The following is a 17,500-nucleotide window of genomic DNA, read 5'->3' as shown; positions in this document are numbered from 1 at the left end:
AAGACCACACCTTGCACTGGTTTAACCAAGGGAATAATGATACATGAACATTCCCAAGGAAGAGATCATAGTTTGCTCCTTGGAGCTCAGATGAAGTTTAGTGAGGTAGAAATCCAACTGTAAAGAACAATGGGCAAGAACTTTTGATTTGAAAATCAAAGGCTGGTAGATGCACCGAAAGGTGTCCTTAGCTCCTTTACTAGTTCACATTTCCACAGAGAACCATGTGCCAAGCAAAAACACATTAACTAAATATTCTGGATGTGCAAGCAAACACAGAATAGGACTTACTGAAGTTCTACTGCCTACATTATCCTTCCTTCTAACACGGACTCAAGTGAACATGTCTCACTGCTTTCAGGTAGTGTTTTGTGAAGATATAAGTGGAGAGCACCTGAGCCCCAGTACTAAACAGTGCTAGCAGTCTTTGCTCCAAATGAAGGCAATGGCAACTGCAGCTGCTCAGAACAGATGTAAATTAGAACACTGCAACAGTATTTTCCTGGTACATGTAATTATTATTGAAGGAGATACATGGGAGACAACAATGTCTGGCAGCGAAAGGACTTTAATGGGAATAAAAAGAATCCTGGGCCAGATTCCCAACAGTTTGCCAATAAAACAGCAGCCCAACCTGACGGTTGTAGATAAAAAAACCTGAAATTACCATTCAGACATATAATCACATAATCTTATAAATAACTTGACTTAAGTAGCATCAATACACTGTCAGGTCCCTCATCACTGGATTCAATGAATACTGAGAATCGGTTTTCCACTGCGTAACCACAGTCCAAGCATGTATTCAGCTCTTCCTTTTAACCAGTATTCTGCTGCTATATGTATAGGGACACTCTCTTTTCCCCAGTCAACTAAATTAGGCAAGCCAAAACAGATTTAACTGTATTATATAATTCAAGCTGTGTCTACATCAGGGGTGCTGCCAGTATAGAGCAAAAAACCCTTTCACATCATTATGGCATAATACTGTACCGTTCTAGTCTGTTGAGAACAGCTGCCACTGTTCTCAACCCAGTTGAGAACAGCTGCCACTTGTAGCCAAATAGTCAAGACACATACTCTGGGGCAAGAGACGGTACTTGGTATATATAAGTATGGTATATGCAGTGTATGTGACCCACTCTTGTGTATAATAAACATGTCAAGCATAAAGGAGGGAAAGGGAGAGCAAAAGATAACAGTTATTATATCATTGTTTTTTGCTTACCACAAGTCCTAGCACAAGGGTACGCACTCTCTCCCCAATCTCTGGTGAAATGTCATTGCCAAACTGCTGTAAGGTTGTAAGAAATCTCTTCAGTTTGCTGAGTTGCCTAGCTCCACAAGCTGGTGGTAACTGCTGGTTAGCCAGAGAAGAGGAAGAGGAAGAGGATGGCCCATTGCTAAAGCCATTAGGAGGAGATGGAGCTCCATTTAACGCTGTTGGTGAATGGCTAGTGCCATTGGTTACTGAAAGAGAAAGAGAAGGGAAGATAAAATAGAGAGAGGGAGACAGAGGGGGAGAGAGAGAGAGGACGGGGGGAAAATCCATCAGCTTATATTTTCTGTGCTTGACCTTAAAATTAATTAAGTTGCACAATCAAAGACAATTAGCTTTTTGACAGAATGACACTGCAGTTTACATCTATATTACAGTATCTGGTACTGAACAGTGTATGGACTGGAAGTAACAGTAGCTGCCTGTCACACAGCCCCCCAGAGTGCTCCAGGACCTGAAAAGCATTGTTTGATTATCAGCCTTTTGTCAGAGGATGTCAAAAAGAGAAAGAGAGAGGAGGGGGGGGGAATAAAAAAAAAAAAAAAAAGAAAAAAAAAAAACAGAAAAGAGCACAAGCGCATATATGATCAAGAACAAAAAAAAATTGCTCTTTGGGGTAGAAAAAATGTGCAGACATATTTCACGAAGCCTCAGTTTATCTCTGAATATTTTTACTCGTGTTTTGTACACACAACTGACAGCTGTGTTTATAAAACAGGACTTTCACGTTTTAACCTTACACCACCCAATGAGAAGGTTATTTTTTCTGATACAGATTTCCTAGCTGCTAACATATGGAGCACACTAAGTTGTTTGTGCAGGTACAAATGGTGCCACGCTTGCTGTGGCCTGAAGCCTTGCAGCTAGGGCACGAAGCTGGGCTTCAGGAGAAGACTTCTCAGAGGCCAGAAGGAAATCACTCAGCTTTTCATTTGCCAATACCGTATCTCTAAAAAGGATAGGAAGGCATTTCCCTCCTGTTGTAAGGTTGCTGTGAGAATAAGTATCTGAAGCACTAAGTGTTCGAAATTTATGGCAACAAGATTCATGCAGACATACTGAAGACAACAACACACAGTTTTTGGCAGCTATTTTAGTTCAATTCTTATTCACACTCCAGAAGAGAGCACAGAATCAAACCAAGGACATCTTTTTCCACCCAGGTTACTTGAAACAGTAACAGTCAAACACACTCTGTTGAAATTGCTTGAGTCTGACTAGCCAAACTGACAGTGAGCTGCAAGAAAAAGAATGGCTCCCTACAAATGAGAATGCACCAGCGCACTTGCAAGCGTAGGCCAGTAGCACAGGACTGTACCCAGCAGCAGCTCCACTCAGCTGGCCGTTGCCCTGGGCAAATTTGCTGGTTTCTGTTCTTTCTTTCTTTTTTTTTTTTTTTAATACCACTCACTTGTGCAATCTGTTTCTCTCCTCCAAAGCACTGCGACCTGAATTTAGATCACTGTATCTCAAAAAACATCAAAAATCAGGAAGTTAGCTACAATCAAAAATGTATAATGCTAATAGCCTCCATTGCTTCCTATTTAAAACATGACAAGCTAGCTACTTAAAGAACTTTCCATGTTTGTTAATGACCAAACATCCCTTTTGTATTTGTCACTTCCTCCAACAGTCATCTTCATTTTTAGATAGCAACTCCTTTTTGAGGGTGGACACTTATTACAAGATTTAAATGATTATCACAACCCTCATTTTTGTCCTTGTGACTGCAGTGCGTTTCTGGAAGTAGAAGAGAAAATGGCCATCTGAATGGCTACCTAGTTTCTGCTGGTTTTTATCCTAGATGTTGGTTGCCTATTCTAGTTGCATGGGCTAGGGAAAACAAGAAATGGAAAACGCAGAAATAGAAAAAAAGCTGGTCTCTGTAAATTAAGCTCCAAGCCATGCTCTCCGTGCACTGAGCAGAGTGAGATATCTGAGTAAACAAATACATGGTGATTGCAAGGAACTTGTATAGACAAAAGTTATCATACCATGAGCTTAGTAAATGAGGAGCGGGAAGAGTAAGTCCTGCTCTAGCCTGACACAACCCAGCAACTCAGTCGCTGTTCCTGGGCTGTTCTAGGCAGAAGGTGATGGGGCTATGATCAAGAAAGCAGAGAACAGCCAAGTTCATTCCCTAGGACAGATGAGGAGGAGAAAGGCCGGCAAAATTTCTCCCTCAACAAAACAGATAAAGAAATATTCCTCAAATGCAGTTTCTCTAAAACAATTTTTATTTGTAATAGCCTATCCACTACTAATGATTTTATCTCTTTCTTTACAATGTCTGAATTTGTCAACTGTCAAAGACATCTATGTTATTATGAAACATAACCATGTTATTAATAAAATAGAATTTAGCATTTAAAATTTCCACAAACTAATAGATCTTAAGAGTTTTTAATAGTCTAAAACAAAACAAACAACAAGCATACTCTTGACCAGAAAACAAGTATGCTCTTCTTAGCCTACAGGCATTCTCACTGCAGTAGTAATAAGTATAACAGACACTCAAACAGAAGTGACTGTTTACTATATACAATCTAGAACTGCTAAGGCCAAACTCCAAAATCTGACAGGGATTTAAAATCTGACGGGCATTTAAAATTAGATCTTTAGACTTTTAGTCTTCATTTAAAGGTGGGGGGGAAGAGCTATGGCTCACACACCTTCCAACAATGTCCAGAAATCTAATGAGTACACTGAGAACTGTAGGAAAGATTAAAGAAGAACATTGTCTCATTCCTTTTATCATCGCACAAGATCATCCTGAACCGTGCTAAGTGCATTAGACAGAAAAGCCTAACCTACAAGAGCCCCATCCTGCAAAAACCTACAGTTTAACTTTAGAGCAGAGCAGTTCCTAGGATGATTCAGGTGCTGGAGTTAAGCAAAACAAGCAGATCTTGCAGGATCAGGGTCACTGGGTTAAATTTGAGTTTATGCAAAGAGCTGGCACAAATGCTCCTCACTGTTTAAGTTCAATGTAAATCCTCAGGACAGGGTTCACTGGGATAAGTGGTACAAAGGCTTCCAGCTGGCCTCCTGCATAGAGGTGAATTTTAAGTAAGGCATTTAACAGGCATTTAACAGGCAGCAAGGGGCTAAAAAATGTAGGCAAGACAAATAGAAGATGCTGCCTTCATGCTGTTTAGGCATATGTATTCTACTGTTCTAAAACTGTTTTATTTAAAATGTGAAATGTAAACACATTCTCATGTTTATACTATTACAAGGCATATAAAAGAGACCAAAAATTTGCAGCTAAATCTTGGTAAGAGAAATGTGGATCATTTTGTGACTGTGAAAAGAATAGTCCAGACAACATGCCAGATTTAAATCTCAGTTACACTGATACGAATGCAGAATAATTACACCAAGACTGGTAGAGTTTCCTGTGTGTTTACATCAGCAAACTGAGACAGAGATCCAGCCCTGAGTGATTTAGAGAAGTGGTCACAGGCTAGAAATCTCAAGACAAAACAATAAAAGTATTTTTTTTTTTAAATCCATACTAATTAGAAATTTTGTAGCACTTAAATCCAAATTCTGCATTCAGTCGTTAGTGGGATGAAGTATTTTCTTTATGAATAACCCCCACTTTAAATATATAAACAAACCACAAAGCCCTAAACAATAACTACCGAAGTTTATAAACAAAAGTGAACAGAATCCTTTAAACAAAACAAAAGAATGGCATACATACAAGACAGGAAGGAAGTTTCCCTTACTTCTCACAGGACTGATCTAAGCATAAATGACATAGAAAATTAGTTCTCGCTGTTCTTTGACACTACAGCCAAGCTATCAACAAAATTACCACAACTCTGAGCTGAACGTCTTAATAAATTAAAGATACATTTATCTGTTGTGATCTTAGTTGTGCTTAATTACATATTGCAGTATAATGCTGCTGCAGCCCTGTCATACAGGTTTCCCTTCAAAACTTCGGTTGTTTACATACAGAAATAAAGAATATGGAAGAAAAGGAAGAAAATAAGTCTAATTACATGTTGTGGGCGTGAATGAACTGGTTCTTGGAGCTCCTTGGGTAGTGGGAGGAGGTGGCATTGTTGGAGGCGTCAGCCTGGATTGTGTCTTCACATCCACAGGTGAGTCTGGCATTGTGGAATGCTTCTCAGTGCGATCTGTAACACACCACATGAACACACTATTTTATTTCCCCAAGTACATCCGCTCCAAAAAAAAAAGTTTAAAAGCTAACGCAGGAAGTGAGCCATTGCAGCATCTGCCGCAAAAGATTACACCTGATTATCTACTCCAGTGTGCTCTTTCAGAATTACATCATCTGAACCTTACTTAAGAAGGTGTAACACAGATGGTAAGACCTCGTTTGTAGTGGTGCTGCATTATCTTTTGTTTTTATTTCCAGCATGTGCAGATGCTACCTCCCAAGCACTCCTGGAGCTGCAATAATGCCACCTCCCTTCAACGTTAGCCAGGAGGAAAAAAAATAGACAGAGACAGGAAGGTAATAAATCCCCTTATGACAACTCTTGCAGAACTAAAACCTGAAGCTCTTTAGTAGAGGTAGGATATTGGGAAGGACACTGGTCGAAGCCAGCTCATCATGTATCTTCTTTATAACATCTGCCACCCTCTCCATCGCTCATCTTCGTAAATAAGGAGAGATACTTATGTTAAATACTGCGCGCCTCCTGGATGACTTTACCACCCTTCCCCTTGGATATTCTCACATTCACAAGAAAAATAAACACATGTCAAAACGGTAAGTCGATCTCCACACATTCATATCGACTTAAAAAAAAAAAAAAATCAAATTTCTAAGTTTGCACCTCTACACAGTATGAACTTTAATGTTCAAAATCTGGAAGATATTAAAAACAACAACAACAAATGCAAACACAGGCAGAAAACCTAACAGTTGTCTTGCAAGTAAAGATCTAAAGATGCGAGATACTTGATACAGAAACTACAGAAATAGTTTTTTTATCCAAACATTTTTCTGGACACCTCTATGTTAACATTGATGGAAATAAATAAATAAATAAATATTAAAAATAAAAAACATTCAAACCCCTATGTTTCATTTATCATGAATGGGCAAAACAACATTTATCAACTGAAAGCAAAATTAAGACTGCCTTACTCACTCCAGCAGTTTAGTGAGCCATCTTGAGTAAAGGTGAAGTTTAGCTTTTAACAGGCATGAGTTAAAGTCTGACATCCCTTCTTTCAGGGTCAGGATTAGTTGTTTTATGCACTGTCCTATACAAGTCTTCATGAGCTCCATTAAACCATCTTACAAAACAAAAAAATGTCACTGCTAGTGAGGTAGTAGATTAATCTGTGATTTCAATTCAGGACAACAGCAAAGTCAGTAATGTTCTATAAACTCTGTCACTCAACTTTGAGAAGGTATTCTTTGTTCTAACATTGTACAAACTTCACCAAAAAAAAAAAAAAGCATATATCTAAAGTTTTGCCTGCAAGACACTAAGAGAAATGAAATGCTGTGCACACATTTTATGAAGGAAGGGTGTGTTTTGAAGAGCCTCAAAGCACCTAATTATTAGAGCATTTAATTATCAGGAGAGCGAGAAGGAAAAAAAAAAAGTAAAAATTAACAACACATGATAGATACCAATCTTCAGTTGCTTGAAACCAAGGAAGTATGATACAGACATTCAGTGTGTGAAGTGCCACACACTGGGACAAACAGTTTTTGGGCAAACACTGTTTGGGACAAACAGTGAAACACCCCAAAAATGCTATGAGGGGAATACAGATACAGTAGTAAAGGATCTGAAGTTTTGATCTAAGGTTAGTAAACCTCAGTAGTGTAGGGAACAGCATCCAAAATGACTGGCTTAAATATTAAGGCTTCTACACAGGCAGGTGAGGTTTGATTTGCAAATCAAGCAACAGTAAATTATTACATGCTGGAAAACAAAAGTAAGTTTTAAAAAATACTCTATACAAATATCCTTTCCATATCGCTATACTCAAGCAGTTAAATCTATATCTTCAAAGCCATTCATTTAATATAAAGAACTATGAAAACTAGTCTTGAAATGTTAATTGCTTCCTTAATAGCTGAATTCATCTCGCACTCACCTCAACCAACCTCAGCAACAAGGGAATAAATAGCTTTCAGCTCATGTTGCAACAGAGGGAAAGAGGCACAGCAGTGAGCCCGAGCCCTCCTAAATAAAGGAAAATATTTCTGCCATGCCAAGAAAGGAGAGAGAAAGGGAGGCTTGCCAGAGCTGGTGGGGAGATAACAGTGGGAACTGCTGGTCCATCTGGTTTTCATTCTGCTAACACTCACGCTGAACTGTTAAGGAAGGCAGTCCAGGTACACAGATTTGAAGCATGTGGGAGCGCAGACACAGGCAGGGAGGAGACGGAGGTGGGTGGAAGAAAGAGTGAGAGAAATCGAACTCCGCTCGCAGTCTGCTGCTCACACTGAGCAGGCACAGGCTGTATCCTCCGATTCAGCTGTTGATACCTAAAAGTGAGCCTGGTATCGCAACCAACTGCGACTCTCCTGCTCCCCGACTTCGCTGCATACCAGAGCTCAGGTCTGCTCAGATCGGAGGGGGAAGGCTTTTCCAACAAGCTGGCAATATTTGGTTACTTAAATGGAACGCTATAGTGGGAAATAGTGTGTGGGCTCGGCCCTCCACTTGCAGATTGTCGTTCCGCTGCGCTCTGACTGGTTTTTATTCCCTCGAACAGTGTCTGCCACCCGACCTGCAGATCGCTGAAATTAGCCACAGACCCCTGTACTTTTCATATAAATCTGTTGACGTTAGTTCCTAATTACCTTTCTTTTGTATGGGGGGAGGGGAACAAATGCGACAGGTCACTGACTTTTGATTAGCCCCTCTCTCCCCCTTGCGAAGCCCTAACACACACACTGCTACTGTACGATGGTAGACAGATTTATCTCTGGTTGTCTGTGGCACCACCTTCTATAAGGAGATACAAGGCTGCTTCTAAGTGCACCTCAAAACACTTCTAATCAAGGTACCAGCTTATCTTTACAGTGCAGGGGGAGAGGGGGGAGGTCTTTTGAAGAACTACAATATAAAATGCAAAGCTCTTCCACGTGCTCTGAAGTCACCACATTAAGGCACAGCCCAGGAGAACAGCCTGCTCCATTGGAGTCTTTCACTTCCCACCCTTCCGCCCTCTTCAGTAGAAAAACTCCTGCAGGAGCCTTTATCCTGGTATTTATCTGCTCCCTGCCTTCACAGCAGAGTCACAGAATCACAGAAGGGTTTGAGCAGGAAGGGACCTTAACGCCCACCCAGTTCTAACCCCCTTACCACGGGCAGGGACACCGCCCACCAGACCAGGTTGCCCAGGGCCTCGTCCAACCCACCCTTGAACACTTCCAGGGATGGGGCATCCACAGCTTCTCTGGGCAGCCTGTGCCAGTGCCTCACCACCCTCTGAGTGAAGAATTTCCTCCTAACCTCTAATTTACATCTCCCCTCTGTATCTCAGCTTCTGAGGGCACTATGGGGCCAGGAGGACGTGCACGTTGCTGCTCTGCACGCACCTCTACTCTACCACCCAGCCTGGAGGCCTCACCAGCTTCATTTGGAGCGATGACAGAGCATAAAGCAGAGCTGTGGCTGACAAAGCATTCCCAGCCCCTATGACCTGAGCTTGTGAAGCCGGTAATGTCTGATATGTAGCCTAGAACCCCAGCTTCATTACAAATGATTACAATTTTAATTAAAAAAAAAAAAATTTACTCTAATTGTTGTAAAAAAGGAGTATATACCGAGTATATACCTTGAGGTTTGCCTGAAATTTGGACAAACTTGAAAGAGAACCATCTCTTAAAATGACTTAATTTCTTGAATTCCAAACATGTTTATGCTTTTGTGACGAAGTGAATTCCCCATTTGCAAAGATTTTTTTTTTTTTTTTGGTTGTTGTTGCCTTTGGAATCTGGCATTTCAAATAATCCTGAATTAGCATGGACATGACAGAAAGTTTCAGCAGGGACATGACAGAAAGTTTCATACATGCAGAATCTCACATCACCCCTTTCAGAGCACAGGCTGCATATACAGACAGAATAACTTGTTTCAGATGCAAAGACTTCTTCCATAGAAACCCTCTAAGCAGTGACAGAGCTGGACTCCTTAGCACAGTTCTGATCAAATGGGGCTGAAACCAGAGGTACTCCAAACCAAAGGGAAAAGGAGACATCTGCATTTCATTCTTCACTATTCGCTGCAATCAATTCAGGATGGAGATAGATGGTGAAATAATGGGCTAGTCCTAATCCATATACACAACCCTCTGGTGCAGTGAGAGACTTAGAATAAATTCAGAAAATATGTTTCAAGTATGCAGAGATCTATTGCATTTGCTTTGGATTATATTGGGGGGGGGGAAGATTTTGAAATATACATTCTTGAATCTCTTTTACAGCAAAGAGTGAAGAACTGTGACTTTACCACAGAAGTATTTTGCTCCGTTTAAAATTAAAGAATGTTGTAAAACCAACTTTAAATTATGATATTTCTTTTGCGGATTTCTTGGTTCATGAAACTGTACTGCTCTTGTCATTCATTCAGGTTTTATGGCAGGAGTTATTTTTGTCACTATTATTTAGCTGTTAGGTGAGCACCGATATTTACCGTAAGCCCAGCCAATTTCTGAAGGCAAACGTGGAAGAGACAAAGTAAAACGTGCAAGAGCAGGGGCAAAAAGAGATGTGCATGTATTCAAACTGATTTCCTGTACTTCCTGTATCCTAAATGATTTAGTCCATTTTTAAAACAAGGCGGTCTTTCATATATGGCAACATTTCAGCTCGTGTGGCATGCTTCCAAGTCTAATGCATCAAGGAAAGCTGATGTATGGAACAAAATATGGAATATATAAATACTTTACTGATACCATTTCAATAGCCAATTCAATGTCAAGCATTTCTAGGAGCTGTGTGTTTTCAATTTCCTTTTTTAAATGAAAAAAAGTATGGTATAATATGCTGTGGCATTTATTTTACTTTTAGTTAGTGCAAATAGTTCCAGATGTATATTGAGGCATGAAAGATTCTTAAAAGAAGCTCCATATTGATTGTACAGTACTTACTACTTCTGTGCCAACACATTAAAAATAAAAATTAAAAAAAATGCCAAATTAGAATAGCCCATTTCCTTCTTTCCTTTAAATTCACAAAAGTACAAACCCTGCATGTGACACAGGATTAGAACCTGCCCCTGTCACTCAAATTATGTAAATTGAGACATAAATCTGTGGCATTAAAAACCGAGGATGGTTACCTAGATGACATTGGACTAATTCTGATCATTTTGAGAGTGACAGCATGGAATTTGCAAGCCAATAACTAAAGACTGTGAGTCCAAGTAGCGATGAACCTGGTGACAGACCCAGCAGTCCATCAAAGATGAACAATTAGCTCTTCCATCCATAATGTTATCACACTATGGTCAGCAAGGAACCTTCCCTTCTCTAGATTTTCACTTGAAGTCAGTAACTGAGGCACACAGTGTGCCCAGCACTAGGAGACGATGTTCATGGCCTTGCACCTCACAGTCCTGCCACTGCCCACAGCAGGACAATGAAATGAGGATCAGGGAATGATGCCTCAGGTCGTGTTTACTGAGAATTACATTGCAAAGTATTGTACTTGGCTGAAAAGGTCTTGTTTGCTATAAGCATGGTATTAGCCAAATATATATGGTATAGCATACGCAGCCCATACACCTGGGAAAACCTGGAAGTCCTACGATGCAGCCATAAAACACAACACTTGGACAACATTGCAACAAGTCAAGCACACTTCAGACTTGTTTGAAACTGGGTCAGCCTTCACTCCATTCATCGCTTAGACTTTTTGACTCTTCTGTAATGAATAAACAAGAACCTTAACACAATGGATGCTCTTGTGCATACAACTGCCCTCAAACAGATATAATATGGATGCAACTTCCTATCAGCACCACATGCATTCACAGAATCTGCCTAGAAAGAAAACATCTCCTGATTTCAGGTGGAGAGCTTTTCCTCCCTGCACAATTTCCCAAACGGCAGCTTCAGTAAGCAGCTCAGACAGTCAGACTCCATCTTCTGCCACAAAACATCACCCCTACAAGCTTTACCCCTAAGGAATGTTGATGTGAATGAGGAGAAAGATGGAAGCGCACAGGCAAGTCTTCAAGATGACATAACATTTCCCTGCTGCTTTTACACTACTGGTAGGAAGCTCATAGGATGACCCATTTGCAAGAGCAATCTCACAACTTTTGCTACAGTCTTATCTTAGTTATTCTCCGCTCAGATAGTTGAACTTTTCATATCACCAGTTATTATTGAAAATAAATTAAAGCATATGCAGTTTATCCATTTCTTCTCATTTAACATGCAGAAGTGAGGAGAAATTCTGCATCCTGGGAGTTCACTAAAGTTATCTCAGGCTAAGTTATCAGAGCTTTCTTCAGATGTGCTTTAAAAAAAAGCAATGAGAATAATGCAATCTGCACTCTGTCTATCAAAACCTGAAAGGGTATTTTGTGATACCATGGCCCAGTTCAAGCAGAAACAGTTTGTAGATCATGAAAACTAGGTGAATGATGGACTATGTTTTGCATCCTGTTCTTCATCCATAATGGTAACTTGACTGGCCCTACTGTCATGACAACCAAAAAAGCAGAAGCACTCTTTTTAGTTTCAGATCTCTAGGGTGAGTTGCCATCCAAAAAAACGTGTGCCAGAGTCATGGCTTAGCATCTGAGGTCAGATAGTTGCATGAGTTCAATGTTAGAGCTGAGACAAAAATATTATGGCTTGGCTTTGATTGGACATATATTTTCTCCTGAAAGAAACCAACTTGGCTTAACATATAATCTCATTTAAGAAAAAGAAAAGTATTTGGTTTTCCTTTCAGTCAACAATCTGACATGTTTTGACAGTTTCAAAACTAACATAAGTTCACTTTTAGTTATTTAATAATTAAAAACTGAATCATATCAGAATTGCACTTTTTTTAAACACCTCTTCTACCCTTCTCCCTTCCCTGTCTTTACCATATAAAATTGCTTGAACATAAAAAGCAATGTAGGGAAGAAGAATACATCCTAAATGTAGATCAACTACCACCATAACAGTTTATGAAATACTCTAGTAAGAACAGACAAGCAAAATAAGGGCCAAAGTGTGGCAGCAGCCCTATATTTCCAGTACGCCATAGAAAGCCTCCTTGTCATAGCTGAATGCCTGCTATCCCTCAGCCTGTACTTAAGACAAACACAATGAAGATTTATTCTAAATACCACAACAAAAGTCATAAAAATGCTTATAAATATATGTATGTATTATTAATGCAATTAATAAATTAGTATTTCCATAATCATTATCAAAATACTATATTTGTAACTCCTGTTTCCTGGACCTGTTCTACTTTATTCTGTTGACAAGCTACCAAACTAGGAACTGTTGTTTTGAGCAATTTTCTTTTAGGTAACAAAAACAATTTCAAAACCAGACCACTGAATGTTGAGATCCAAATGAAATGAAGAAGAGTTGTATACCACCTCCTGGCAAGCAAAATGAAGAACAACAAGAATAGTCAGAAAGAACAGTCAGAACAACCATTGGCCAAATCTACTCCCCGGCCTCCCCTACAGGTGTGGAGATGATAACTCCTCCACAACAGCAAGCCCTCCTTTCTCTTCTCTTATTTTTTATAGAGGACCCCACACAAGTTTTTGGATGTGGCTTCCCAAAGGCTCATCTACCAGTAATTCAATTCCTTTTTGTACCAGCTTTGCTGGAAGACATATCCCTGTCAAGAATGCATGTCATTTGATAATCTACAGCTGAAGTCAGACTGATACCTGAGAAACTCAAATACCATCAGCATCAAATTGGCATTGTTTGTACACTCTTACATACTCCACCATATATAGGGCATGTCAGTCCCACCAGCATTAAGAATAAAACATTTGCTCTCCCATCGCCAATTAAAATTTCCAGACTTGCTCTTCAGAAGCATGTTTTTAATCCAAAATCTGTGAGGGCCTAAATTAACAGTAAATAGTTTATTATACACAGCTAAAAATCTGAAGCAAAATAAGTATGACACCCTCCCCCCATTTTAATGCACTTATGCAGTAGAAAAAAACACCAGAGTGTCAAGGCATAGCTGTGCTCATTTTAGAGAAGTCCTAGGAGAGTGCTGATACCAGGATTCCATTATATTTAACTAGAACCGAAGTCTCTAATACAATTTCAGAGTAGATAAAGTTATCTAAAATAACTTATTAGGATTCAGGACAACATTAGGTGTTAACTTATTCTGCCAGCAAAAAAGTTTTTGCAGCTGTACTATTAAAAAACTTCACTTATTTTTATAAAACATGCCAGAATTCTTTTATGCTCATAGGAATGATATGCGGGCATAGGAGGTGACATTTTCCATGGTCAGGCATCTAAATGACATAGGGACTACTGAGAAGGTAACGGATATACATCTTTCTTTGCTCATGAGGAATATGCTGTACACAAGTCAAGATCCTGTTGGGTATCAATAAATGTTGGCCACTCCAGGACAGACTACTCACCTGGTAGATCAAGCTCTGAAATTCCCATTTTATCAGACTGCACAATTTTTTCTATCTGGGAACTTAATTCTTCCCTGTGATATTTCAAACAGTGAAGTTTGCTCTATTATGCCATGTGTGTAGGCCTGGAGAATGAGACCTTATCCATAAGACAGATCAGATGGGTGTCCAAAGTGTGAACTCCTTCTCAACAGCAAATACCACTGCAGTTGTAGGAAGGATGCCTAATTTCTGCCATCTAACATCTAACATCAAATTAGGAAATGAGACTCCATATGTAATCATTGAAAAGAAGGAAGAGTTAGAGCCTGTAATTTATTAACTCCTAAAGCTGCTAAAACAGATGGTTCAAATATTTCCATGGAGATCTAGGACTTTTGCCTCTTGAGAAACAGAGGTATTCAGAGTGCTCTATGGTGTGGTTGGTGTGCATGGGAGTCATTGCTCCTCATCTAGCTTAATTCTGCCTCCAGGCACACTAACTTCTTTTTTTCTATTCAGCAAGCCAAGACAGGTATGAATCCACCAGTAAAAAAAATATATGCTGAAACAGATTTACCCCCAAACCACTGGGTGCTGCCATTGTTACTCTCTCACTACCCCTACCTGTGACAGAGAAGTGGAACTATAGGAGAAAAGACTCTCAGTATTATACGGTGACAATCTCTACATAATGCAATTTATTACCCTAATCAGTACTTCGGCATCTGTGGAAATACATGCTCTGGAAGACTATCATTTCACATCATCAAGTGATGCCATTAAAGACATCTTGTGTTTACATGACTGACTGTCTAGACAGAGTGTGAGAAAATACTCATTATTAGTTACAAGCCAGTTCCTCCTGGATGCTGCATGTCACAACAACTGTGTTTTATTTGGGGCACTGGATCACACCTGAAAGCTGCGGTGGGGCGGATGGGAGGGGGGAAAGAGATTCTCATCAACTTCACATGAAATTGAGACTTTCCATCTGAAATACTGACGAGGTGATAATACTTTTTGACAAATGAGCTCACAACCAAAACAAAGGTTACCATTAGCAAAAGTATATTTCAAATCAATTGGCTGCCCTAATATATCACATGCATACTTAAATGTTAATAGGAAGTAATAATATAAGCATGTAAAGGAGAAGGGGAAAGGAAGAAACTTATGTTCATCACACCAACATAAAACCAGCCTAACCCCCCTTCTACAGCCAGTGAATTCACACAAATGCCCATTGTCACAGAGATCAGGTTAGCTCGCCCAGGAACAGAGGTGCTGGGTTAGCCTTTTAGTCCCCGATCCTTAAAAGAGTCAAGAATATCTTCTTAACTTTAGATACAGAAAACAGCTGCAGGTAAAGCAATAGAGATGGCTTCACAGAGGACACACAATTATATGCAACTTTTCTAGATCTTAAACCATCACAGTAGTCTTAGTCTTGTTTTTGAATTTTAAGTGACAGCAAAAAATAATAATTAAAAAAAACCACTCAGCTAAAGCATGAATTAAAAAAAAAATCAACAACTATTACAGAAAATACAGAAAACACAAACAAAATATTGAAACAATTTCAGATATCATAGTATTATTTGACAGTTGTACAAAATACGCTTCACTTCATGCCCAGCAGATTCAAATGAAATGTATTTGCTTTATTCAAAAAACACACAGAAACTAAGGCTTCTACATTTATAGAACCTGTCCACATTTTCATCAAGGCTGCCAAAACCAAAATTCCAACCCAGCACTCTAACATTGACCTTCTCAGACTGGTGTGACTTCTGTGGTTTACTTCTATAGATGTACTTACATGTGTGCATCTACACTTATACGCATATTTAATCAAGTTTTACTTAATTCTGTATATAAAAATACTTACCATGATATTTCTTTTTAAATTCCACTTTAGAAAATATATATATATATATATATATATATATATATATATATATAATCCTCAATTACACTGAAGGAACTGTTAAACAGTGGGGAAACTGCAGGGCAGGAAGTCAGACACCAGAGAGAAACCACTCTATGCTACAAGTGCAAGAGAAATATTGACAAAGTAAAGAAGTCTGATGCATTTGAACTCTGAATGTTCAATGTGAATGCACTTAACCCTTGGTAATGTGGTAAGTTTTCTTGTACATGCTATCCTTATGAAAAGCAGATTTAACTCTCTCTGTGCTATGGAAACAGACATGTCTTCACCGTACATTTGGCTTTCAATCCTGACTACAGCCCCCTTGGGTCTACTTGGATTTATGTATCTTGCTTCACTGAGAAGCAGATTAACCAGAAGAGGAGCCATATTTATGAGAAAATAAAGAATAGTCAACAGAGAAAAAAAATATATAGTCAAGCAGGGGGTGGTTGAGAGGGCAGCACAGCAGTCTGCTTACATGGGGGGAATAGGCTCAAGATTCATCTTCTGCATTCACAGAGGCCATGTAGGTGTCACGTAAAACAGAGAAAAATTGGCTGGAAGCAGGCTCTGGCTAACAGTCACTGGAAATTGTTCCAGGTGACTGCTGACCACCAGAGGGAGCCGATATTGTGCCATGAGCTCATCGATTCGGTGCTGAAAATTAAAAATAAATGGTACGGTACTCATAAAATAAAAGGAAGATACTTTAAGAAAAGTTCTTTCCATTATCATTTAAAAGTTAACCTCAACCACACAATACATGAAGGTAAGGTTATGATACTTTATATGTATACATCAGGATGTACTATTCCATTTCCACTGTATCAAACTTAATGTCAAGCATTTCTCTCCAAATTTTAGCTATAAACTTTTTTTTTTTTTTCCCCAAAAAGAGTAACTGAATTAAAAGCAAATTTTCAAGTATGACCTTGGGCAGTACTGGTTGCAACAGAAGAATAGTTTCATTGCCTCCTATTGTCATATAGCTACACCAGCTAAAGAGACAGATGCCTCTTTCCCTCCTTCATTTGTATACACATACACCCCTACACATACATTTAGTCCTGTTTTGAAGATGAATTTCTATAGGAAATACTCAAAAAGTTAAATGCAGCAAGTGGCACATCAGACAGCTGGATGTGTACAGTATAGCACGAACTATGTCCAGGTACCCAGATTGTACTCACAGAGTGACAGCCATGTGACAATATATGGATTTGAAAATACTCCACCAAAACTTAACACCATTCCTTTATTGAAGCAAAACATAACTGAACAAACACTGAGATTTTCTTCAGATCTGTAGCAAGTCAAAGAAACTAAATTGGAAACAGGGCAGAAATAATAATGAAAAAAGCCCTACTAGGGCAGTTCACACATTTGTATAAAACATCTTTCTGGCACCAAATACCAGTAAGAAAGCTAAATCCCAATGGCAGAGCCAATTCAAATGCATAGAAAGATACTGACTTCACTAGGATCTCCTGTGAGGACACATTTCTTTATGGTTTCCACTTTGAACAAAAAATGTAAAACACTTCAGTAGTTTTCTGGAAAGCTTTGAACTTCTTTGGACATGTATGAAGCAATAAAAGATCAATGAACTACAACAACTATCCAAGGAAAATTCAAGAATTATGAAAAGGGGGAAAGGAAGAGAAATGAAGAGAAATGAAGAGAAATGAAGAAAGGAAGAGAAAGAGA

General features: G+C 39.1%; 1 protein-coding gene across 3 annotated transcripts in view; it reads right to left on the bottom strand.

The window, feature by feature from the left end:
• The window catches only part of RUNX1T1 (RUNX1 partner transcriptional co-repressor 1), a 114,171-nt gene that overhangs the window by 45,737 nt on the left and 50,934 nt on the right, over positions 1-17,500 (bottom strand). For all 3 annotated transcript variants that reach the window (XM_083822983.1, XM_083822984.1, XM_083822985.1), the window contains 2 exons: positions 5,293-5,430; positions 1,229-1,470 (listed from right to left, as the gene is read on the bottom strand). In XM_083822983.1, the coding sequence (XP_083679109.1) occupies positions 1,229-1,470; positions 5,293-5,430 (380 nt within the window). The remainder of the gene's footprint in view (positions 1-1,228; positions 1,471-5,292; positions 5,431-17,500) is intronic.

Source organism: Anser anser (genome assembly GCF_964211835.1).
Source record: "Anser anser genome assembly, chromosome: 2".
Taxonomy (NCBI): Eukaryota; Metazoa; Chordata; class Aves; order Anseriformes; family Anatidae; genus Anser; species Anser anser.
The sequence above is the reverse complement of the archived record's forward strand: the minus strand, read 5'-3'. Positions and strand labels throughout refer to the sequence as shown.